The 9,328-nt window shown below is 44.5% G+C and overlaps 1 protein-coding gene across 1 annotated transcript; it reads right to left on the bottom strand.

Moving 5' to 3' along the window:
* Positions 1 to 4,966: 4,966 nt before the first annotated feature.
* HRH3 (histamine receptor H3) lies at positions 4,967 to 9,071 on the bottom strand. Its single transcript, XM_066561438.1, has 3 exons — positions 8,861 to 9,071; positions 8,475 to 8,641; positions 4,967 to 7,621 (listed from the first exon to the last, which is right to left on the bottom strand). Exons 1-3 carry the CDS (start codon positions 9,069 to 9,071, stop codon positions 6,743 to 6,745), a joined length of 1,257 nt encoding a protein of 418 aa, XP_066417535.1. The 3' UTR covers positions 4,967 to 6,742.
* Positions 9,072 to 9,328: the final 257 nt, after the last annotated feature.

The following is a 9,328-nucleotide window of genomic DNA, read 5'->3' as shown; positions in this document are numbered from 1 at the left end:
GAAACTGAATCATGGAAGGCTGAGCTCCAAACGTAGCCAGGCTTGGAAAAGCCTATATCCCACTGAATTTTAAGCATTTTGAATTAAAATATCTGTCTGGATTTGGACCCTAGCAACTTGCAGAGTCACACATAAATTCTGTGGCAAAACAGATGACCTGGAATTTGGGGAATAATCCTCCAGTATCCACTTTACCATCTTCATGCAACTGCAGTCCATGGCAGTGTTCAGGAGCTTTAGGAGAGCTCACTCACACAACTCCTATTTATCTTTCAAAGCATTCAGAAATCCTTTCACAGTAGATAAAACTTAATCTGTAGATGGATAACAACAATTGCCATGTGAAACATGTACAATTTACTAACTGGTGCTATAATTATCACTAATTAAATGTTCTAAAGATAGTGATTTTTGTAATTGTTATTCAATGGCTTGAAGTGGCTTCTGAAGCTGATCAACAGAACAGTTCTAGAATTGTATGTTAAGACTAAATTAAATTAGTGCTACAGAAGTTATTTTCCTAATGTATTTAGCCTGAAATAAAGCTGATATCACATTTAGCTAACCCGGGCACTTGATAAATGGGTGCACAGTAGAAGATTTGCTTTTAGTTAATACTCAAGCTGAAAAATAGCTATATTTCCCTCTTTCATGCCAGGAAAGCCTAAGTGCTCATACATTAATCAAGAAAATAATTGCAGAGGGCCACAAATGTGCTTGAATAAAGAAAGAACTTGTTCAGATTTTCTCAGAAAATGCTATGCCTATTCTGGTCTTTCAGTTAATAGACCTGCTTTTTCAAAGGGAATTTGGTAGATTCTGTCAGCACACAGATACCTCTTCAGAGTCTGTTGTAAAAGTGTCATTTAGGCTGACTAAAATGTATGTTCTGTGTTCTTTTGTTGTGAAGGAGGCAATTCTGATTTGATAGCTTGTTATGCCAGAGTTGGGAGTGATTAATATTGATTACAAATATTTCCTTTTTACAAATGGCGACTGGAAGGCACTTTTCTTAAGTGGTGCATAGTGCTGGTTCTCAGTGTAGTAATTGTTGAGGTGAAAGCATGGTTATTAACATGAGTCAATGGTAATGACCTTAAATTCCCGATTTTCCCAGCTTTTAGTCATTTCTTCAGTACTGCTGGAGCATCTCTCAAGAGGTGAGTGAAGGAAAGTTGAATTTCTGGGTTTTTTCAAAGGAAATCAGTATAATCCCTGTGTTCTCAGGGATTATCTAATTTTTGAGATTGTCACTTCGTAGTAGAGGACAGGAACATGTGGGACTTGTGAGGGGGAATTTCTAAGGTGTTTCAGCTCTTATCTCTCTTAAATAAAGATGAACTGTTCTGCAGGTTTCTGTCTGCACAAGCTCTTCCCAGTGAGAACTTCAGGAAGGATGTGTTGGGCATTTTGGTCCTCTGCTGAGGTTTTATATTGCCCTGGTGCTGTATTCTTCCAATGACAGTCATATTTGACTTCAGTATTTTCCTTACTCTTGAATTAGCTGTGTGTCAGCATTCCTCTGCCTATACAGTTCCATAAAGTTTTTGCAACCATCATTTTGGTTAAAGAATTTAATGACAGCAACAAAAGACCTTGTTCCTTTCATGAAAGCTCTTGGATAACAGCTTAATTCCCAGAGCACTGACCACAGGCTTCATAAAAGTATTACACATATTATTTTATCCCTATATGTTTTGAATACAAACTGTAACAGAGATCTTAAATGGTGTTTTAACCATAGTGGTCTATTAAATTTGTGCTTCTTAGAATATAAAGTATAAATTATTTTCATAATGGAGGGTGATTGCTCTGTTTTGTCAAACATGTTTTCAATTCATGGACACTGCAGGGTGTACTTGCAGCCTTGTGTTCAAGGGTTTATATGCAACCCCCATTATTGTTCTTCAATAAACAGCTTCTAAAGGCTAAAATCGTGTGTGAACTGTGAGTTAACAGCTAAAATATTTGCCAGAACTGTTGTTGCCCTCCTGGTAGAGAGGTTGTTGTTTGTGAATGCTCAGAGAGATCTTGAATGAGATTATTAACTACTTTGCAATCAGTTTTCCTTCAGTGTTAATTGTGCTGCTAAATCCTAGGATATTGTGTTAAAAATAATTCCAAAGTCAATGTCACACCATGGACACATTTTTGTGTTTAAAAGAACAGATGTTTAAGCTGTGGGTCCGGTCTGCATAGAGAAAACTCCAGTTTTGCCATGAAGCCTTTACAACCCAACCAAAGGTCTTGCTTAGTGCCTCTAAATCATAAAAAAAAAAAAAAAAAAAAAAAAAAAAAAAAAAAAAAAAAAAAAAAATCAGGTAATAGCATTTTAAAAATTGAAAAATAGTCTTTTTCTTTCTCCACAGAAGTGCACACATAGCTCTACCTATGATGTTTGGTACTTGGATAAAGTATTAACTCCCTTTTGCACCCAGACTGTGCGAGCACATTGCAAATAATGGAGTAAAAGTGTGGGGCTTGTAAATAAGTAATGCTCGTGCACCCTTAGCAATAAAAATGGTGCTGGTTGAAGGAGTCATTGACATTCCTGAGCTTGCAACAGGAGGTGCAGGGACAGAGCTGGGTTTTTTTGCCTTTGAGGTGCTCACAAGTGTTCCTCCCTCAGGTAGGGGTGGGTTTGTTGAAGTAAATACCAACGATAGTTTCAAATCTCAATAAATGGTGGTGCTGGATTATAGGTTAAGACCTTTCAACCTGCAGAATTCCTAATTTCTGTTCTAAACCCCCATAATTCCTTAATCCTGCAAATGCAACTATATTGACAGGAAATTGTTTTAAGGAGGAAAGGAGGAGACTTAAAGATTAAGGGAATAGAAAAGTGCTGTGAGTTCCCTACTGTCCACAGGAACATCTGTGCAATCTTGCATGAAAGGCTGGCTTTGTGGTGTCAGAAATTGAGAGCTTTTCTCTTTTGTGGCACTCATCCAGGGCAGCTCTCAGAGTTTTTATTCTTGTCTGCAATTCTCACTTCAGAAGGAAAGATAACACTCCTTACTGTGCCTCATCTATTTGCAGAACAAGCTCTGTAGAGTGCAGGAGGTCTCTTTTAGGACCAGATCTGTACTGCAAAGTTGTGCTGGTGTCACTGCTCCGCAGATGGGGTTGGGAAAAATCAATCCCCTCTCACAGAAATCACATTGTTAAAATTCTTTCTGGCAAGGATATTAACCCCTGATCTTTCCATCCTAGTTCTGCTGTGAAAATGAATGGTCATTTACAAACCATTAGCATTCTTTCAAATCAAAATATAATCACATCTTGCTACTTTCAAAGCCTCTCTCTCTCAGCAAATCTCATTAATTATCACAGACAGGTGTTTTTCAACAAAAGATCCTTGCATTCTCTCTTCTTCTCCAGCCTCCTACTTGAGCTAATGAAGCTTCAGTGATGTCTGTAGAACAATGGAGCAATTTCTATAACTGCAGGTTAGAGAGAAAAAATAAGGGATGGTAATTGAGGAGGGGCTGGAGGAGAGGCTGTGGAGCAGAGTTCCTCTGCCTGTGCAAAGAGATCTCTCATTACTGGTGATTAGGGAGGAAGCATTTAGAGAGACACAAAGAAAGTAGCTGTGCTAAAATAAAAAATGGTTTTTTGATAGTTTATTGATATACAGATGCTGCTGTAGGAAAAGACCACAGAGCTCTTTAGGGCAGCCTTTATGTCCTTGAGTTAATGGAGTGGAGATTTGTATCAGGAGAGGGGAACTGGCATCACCTCCACTCTGCTCCTGTGGGAAGTCTCTTATCCAAAAAGCTCCCTGGCATGACTTGCAGCTGCCTGAATGCTGTTTACCAACACTCCCTGCATAAATTGGATGCTTCTCTCTGGAATTAGCCAGGTTTCTTTTCTCTGTGGAGATGTGCTGTGGAAATGAAGCCTATGTGGTTCCCCAAATATTTGAATCATATTAATTATTACAGCAAGTCCTCCTTCATGGCTGTTGTAAACAAGTCCTGCCTGCTTAGCTTTTGCCAAGACAATAGGAAAGAGGCAATTTTTTAGCCTGTAAAAATAAATGATACACAGGTGTTTTGCTGGGCTGGATGACAAGCACCCCTGCCTCATCCAGTGGTTCTGCATTTTCATAATTCATACTGGATTATGCCTAGAAGCTCCCCAGCCGCTGCCTCTTCCAAATGTATATAGATATTTATATTCTGAACACTGACAATCAGCAGAATCCAAATACTCTTTTAAGCATATTTGAATTAGTCATCAGCTACTCTGAAACTTCAGAGCAGTTCCCAACATTTTCAGTATGAAAACCAGGCTTAGGTGTGACCTTATGTCCAAGCATAAATAGTTATTTTTCCTTTTATCTGACAAAGCAAGAGCTCTTATTTCAGGAAGGAATATAAGTATCTTCCCTGCAAAATCCAACAATGAATAAAATTACTTTCAGCCAAGTATAGATAATTCTGCCCACATGGAGGTCAGAGACCATGAAAATACTGTGCAAAAAGCTCACAAGGAGATATATTCTTTTCTTCCCTCTGGGAAAGGAAGGTGTCACACCAGGCACCTTTTTTAATCAGAATGGATGATCCAGTAGTTTCACCTCTCCTGCTGAACTGAAGAGAACTACAGCTGGAAACTGGTGCCTTGGGCATGTTATGGCTTTGTCATTTTTAAGTAAACCAGTGAGGTTTGTGAGTTATAGGAAGAGTTAATTCTGATGGAACCTCTCCAGATCCCAGTTGCACGTAACATGCTCTGGAAAAGACCAGAAGCTGGAGAGAATTGAGTGATGTGCACTCACCACATCCTCAGGGGGCTGTCAGGAACCTGCTCACCAGAGGTAAGGGACACTCAGCTGTTTCAGGAGCTGGTTTTACTGTGACATGAATATCTGCCTCCTCAGGTAAACCCATGGATGTTTTGCTTCCAGTTGGATTTTATCATTTCTGACAACACCGTTTTCACCATAAAATATGCAGCAAGCTTCTTATAAAAATACTTTATTGAAGTTTTCAGAAGGGAGCAGACACAGGGAAAGGTACGAGCAGGCTCAACATTTATCCTGTCAATTCACAGCACACATACTTTGAAGGGTGAATTTTAACCCATATATAACAGCCTGACAGAACATGTCACAAGTCTGAAATATCACATACACAGGACAAGACATCATTTAAAACCTGACTTCAGTGACAATACTCATCTACTTGACAAATATCACTGAGATACAGTCTGATGGCATTTTCTTTTTACTTTTAGCAGCAGCCAAGAGCAGTTTGCTTGCAGCAGCAAAATGTAATTGGCGATCACAACATTGTAAGCTTTTGGGTACTGCTTTACAATATTTGGGTTTCTATTTGTAAATGGAGTTTTCAGACTTAGGATCTTGAGCTCCCCTGTGCAATACTGCTAAATGCAAGCATTTGCCATGGCAACTAATTACTTATTTGTGTTACTACATCTTTGAGCAGTGCCAGCAGTGGAATTAATCTACTTTTTGGTCATACTGCCTCTGTGCCCAAAGAGGCTGCAGAACAAATGGGCAACTGTGATGGAGCATGAGATGAGAAGCAGACTAAAATGACCAGGATTTTTTGGTAGGACCAAGGTTAGAGCCCTGGTCTCTTGAATATGGTGCTCTAATTAGTTGACAGCTCTAAAAAAAATTTCAAATTAAACAGTAAAAGAATTGATGCTTGTGTTGACTGAATCAGCTCAAGCTAGGTCTCTAATGATGTGAGGTATTTTAAAAGAAAGAATGCAAGAGTTCTGAAACTTGAAAAATTTAAGAGGTCTGAAAGGAACATTTTAAAAAGGAACATAACAAAAACAACACAAGATTTGCTTCTATCTGAGCTTGTCATTCCCTAATGCAGTGCCAGAAGAGTATCTTTAAGATCCTGCAGGAGAGATTTGAAGATGTCTTTGGGTTGTCAGGATGGAGTCTGTGGAGAAGCTGGCGCTGTGCTGGCACCTTTCCTTTCCCATGGGCACAGAACCCTTTCCTAGGGCCCTTCCAGGGCTGGTTCCTGCTGCATGGCTCTGGCCAGCAGGGAAGCACTCCCACAGGAGCCCTGGGCAGTTCTGAAGCAGGCAGGGATCAAGCAATGCCAACAGAACGATGCTCAATGCCTCAGAGCCTGGCTGTAAACTCCTCAGGGCAGAGGTTTGCCCCTTCTTGGGGTGTGGAAGGGACATCTATTGCACCCCATGAAACAGGGATCCAGATTATGGCTGCACTTGCTGTAACAAAAATGGTAAATGAGATGTTTTCCTTCTGAGGTTTGTTCTTTTCTTTCTCTATCATCATCATCTATGTAGAGTAGGTGTGAGGAAAAATCTCTCCCATTTATGAGGAAGATCAGGTCTGCCAACAGCTAAGCTGTCGTTTAGCACAGTACTTTAAGCCAGATATTTATTTTTATTAGGTTTTTCTTTTCAGTTTTCAGTTTATTGGAGCAAAATGCTGGTGCTGCTCAGGCTGTCTAGGTGGCAGCAGAGCTCTTTTGTGGCACCTGCAAGTGGCGGACACAGATTTCACCACCCGTGGTTAATGTCAATAAACCCCTTTATCTTGCTCTGCGGTGGGCTTGTTTGTTGATGAACTAAAATAAGTTAATAGTGGGCTCTCTTCTGCCTTCCTCACCTGCCCCACACCACTGCTCCTGGGCTCTTCCATGGAAATAAGCTCCAGTCCCACACCAGTACAGCAGAAGTAAACCAAGGCTTTTCTCATCCTCACACTGGGCTGACTTCACCCTCAATAGTTCTGAAGGGCATAGTGAGGCTGAATCTTCAGCTTCTTGGGACAAAGGAGTTTAATAAAAGCCCTTCTAAAGCTGGAGTGGCAGAGAGGGTACAGGACAGGGTTGACAGCTGAGTTGATCCACAGCAGCCAAAAAGAAGTCTCATACCAGAACTCAGAGATGCACTGGCCATGGCAGCCAGCACGGATGATCATCAGGAGAGTGTACGGTGCCCAGCAAATCCCAAAAATGCCCACAATGATTGCCAGGGATTTGGCCACTTTCTTGTCTCTGGAGAGCCTGAAGTGTTGAGTTGTGCTCTGGGACACAATCTTCACCCGTTTCTCTGAGGACAGAGTGGAGGCTGAAGCTTTGCAGCTCTTTTTGTTGCAACACTTGGGTTTCCTGGAGCTCTCCAAGCTCGTTTCCAGCAGGTCTTTGGCATCCAGGCTGGAAGTGGAGGCTGCTGCTTGAGCTCTGCTCTTAGAGAGGTCGAGGGTTTCAGCTGACTCCTTCTGCTCCCACTTACAGCATTTCAAAGAAAGCTTTGCCTCTGGGCTCCTTTCCATCTCTTCGGTGAAGGACTGGCTGTGCACCTTGTGGAGAACATCCAGGCGCATTTTGGTGCGCTTCTGGATGTTCAGGTAAATGCTCAGGTTGAAAAACATCACGCTGATGAAAGGGGTGAAAAACTCCAGCGTGGAGGCTGTCATGAGGAAATACCAGTTGTAGAAGAACTCAGCATAGCATTCCCCACTGGGGATGATGCTCTGGCCTGATATGTACTCCCAGCTGATAATGGCAGGTCCGTACAGCAGGAATGCCAACACCCACACCATCACCATCTTCAGCACTGCTTGCCTGGTGTTGCCTTGCTGGGCTCTGTAGGCGACCTGCAAGAAGAAAGCCTTGTCTTACACACAGTCCCACACCCCAGCTGGCTGAGGCTCCTCACAAATGGACTATTAGCATTCCTGGTAAAGTTGCTAGGCAATCCCCCAGCAGTCCAACAAATTGATATGCCATAGGCAACAGGAGCAATTGCTAGATAAATCACACTCTTACAGGGAAGATTTAGAACACCCATTTTACAGCTCCAAAATATGGTGTCTGCTAAGTGGAAATGTACTGATTTGGTTGGAGCTGGCAGCTGTCTGCACCCACCACTTACCTGAGCTGTCCCAGCTACTCCCTGTAAGTCCCAAGGAGAGGGACTTGACCAACTCCTGGGCTAAATCTGTGCTGTATTTATAATCAGGGAACAAGCAAACAGCAGTGGGTCAGATCTGCCTGTGAACTGCTCATTACCTCCTGCAAAAGGCCGAGCATTTTGATCTCCCACACTCTCAGGGACCTCTCCACATTCCCTGCCAAAGCTGGCAGTGCTATTTACTGCTGTGAAGCTGTGAGTCTGACTGTAATCCACTTGTTTGTCCTGGGGATAATAAGCTCTTGCAAGTTAGTTTAGAGTCTGCTTACCTGGCTCGCTTGCTTGTACACTACTACCCTGTCACCTGGGAAGGGAACACCTGCACAACGGGGACTGAGCCTTAAATGATTTAATTATGCCAGGAATGCTAATCTGAAACCACAGCTGAATTATGCATTTGTGGATGATTATTGCCTCCCAGGCTGAAAGATTCATAATTTCTGGAGGATTCAAAGAACTTTTAAGTATTGCAGACAATCTGGAGAATAAAGCAGGAGGAGAGTTATGTCCCTCTCAGCTGCCATGACAGGACTCACCGCTCTTGTCACCGACAGGAATCTGTCGTAGCTAATTAGTACGATGTTGAAGACCGAAGAGGTGCACAGCAAGTAATCAACCACCAGCCAGAGTTTGCAGAGGCTTCTCCCGAAGATCCATCTCCCCGTCAGCACATAGGGCACGTAGAGGGGGATGCAGAAGGCACCTGCAAGCGGAGGGGTCGGTCCCGGTGAGAGCCGGGCTCTGCCCCGGGGGGGACCCGCGGCTGCCGGGGGCTCCTTCCCTCTGTGCGCCCGGGACAGCGGGAGGGGACCAGGACAGCGGGAGGGGACCGGGGGCAGGAGCGGAGCCCGGGGGGGCAGCCGGGCAGCCCGAGCTGCTGCCGGTGCCGGTGGCGGCGGGCGCTCCGCGGGCGGCACTTTACCTACGAGGAAATCCGAGACGGCCAGGTTGAGGAGGAAGAAGTTGCTCTGGGTGCGCAGGCTGGAGTCCGCCACGAAGGCCAGCATGACCAGCGCGTTGCCCGCCACGGTGACGGCGATGAGCAGGGCCATGAGCGCGCCCAGCGCTGCCGTGCCCGCGGCCGCGAAGCGCCCGGCGGCGGCGGAGCCGTTCAGCGCCGCGCCGCTCTCCATGCCCGCACCGCTCCCGCCGCGCCGCCGCCGCCGCGGGGCTGCTGCCCCTCCCCGCCCCGCCCGCTCCCGCCTCCCGCTCCGGCCCCCGGCACCCTCGGTACCCCCCGAGCAGCCCCGAAACCCCCAGAGCATGCCTAAATCCGCCCAAGCGTCTCTGCGTGCCACGAGAGCAGCCCTGAGCATCTGCACAATCCCACGTAGCTTCTCAACCCCGGGAGCATCTTTGTGCTACCCAGAGCATCCCTTCATTCTTCCAG

The sequence above is a fragment of the Molothrus aeneus genome, chromosome 17, assembly GCF_037042795.1.
Source record: "Molothrus aeneus isolate 106 chromosome 17, BPBGC_Maene_1.0, whole genome shotgun sequence".
Taxonomy (NCBI): Eukaryota; Metazoa; Chordata; class Aves; order Passeriformes; family Icteridae; genus Molothrus; species Molothrus aeneus.
The sequence above is the reverse complement of the archived record's forward strand: the minus strand, read 5'-3'. Positions and strand labels throughout refer to the sequence as shown.

Coding starts and splice junctions, on each gene's coding strand:
- HRH3 (XM_066561438.1), bottom strand. CDS start 9,071: ATGGAGAGCGGCGCGGCGCTGAACGGCTCCGCCGCCGCCGGGCGCTTC. Junction 8,642..8,860: donor CGTCTCGGATTTCCTCGTAG/GTAAAGTGCCGC, acceptor CTCCGCTTGCAG/GTGCCTTCTGCATCCCCCTC. Junction 7,622..8,474: donor TCCTGTCGGTGACAAGAGCG/GTGAGTCCTGTC, acceptor TTCTTCTTGCAG/GTCGCCTACAGAGCCCAGCA.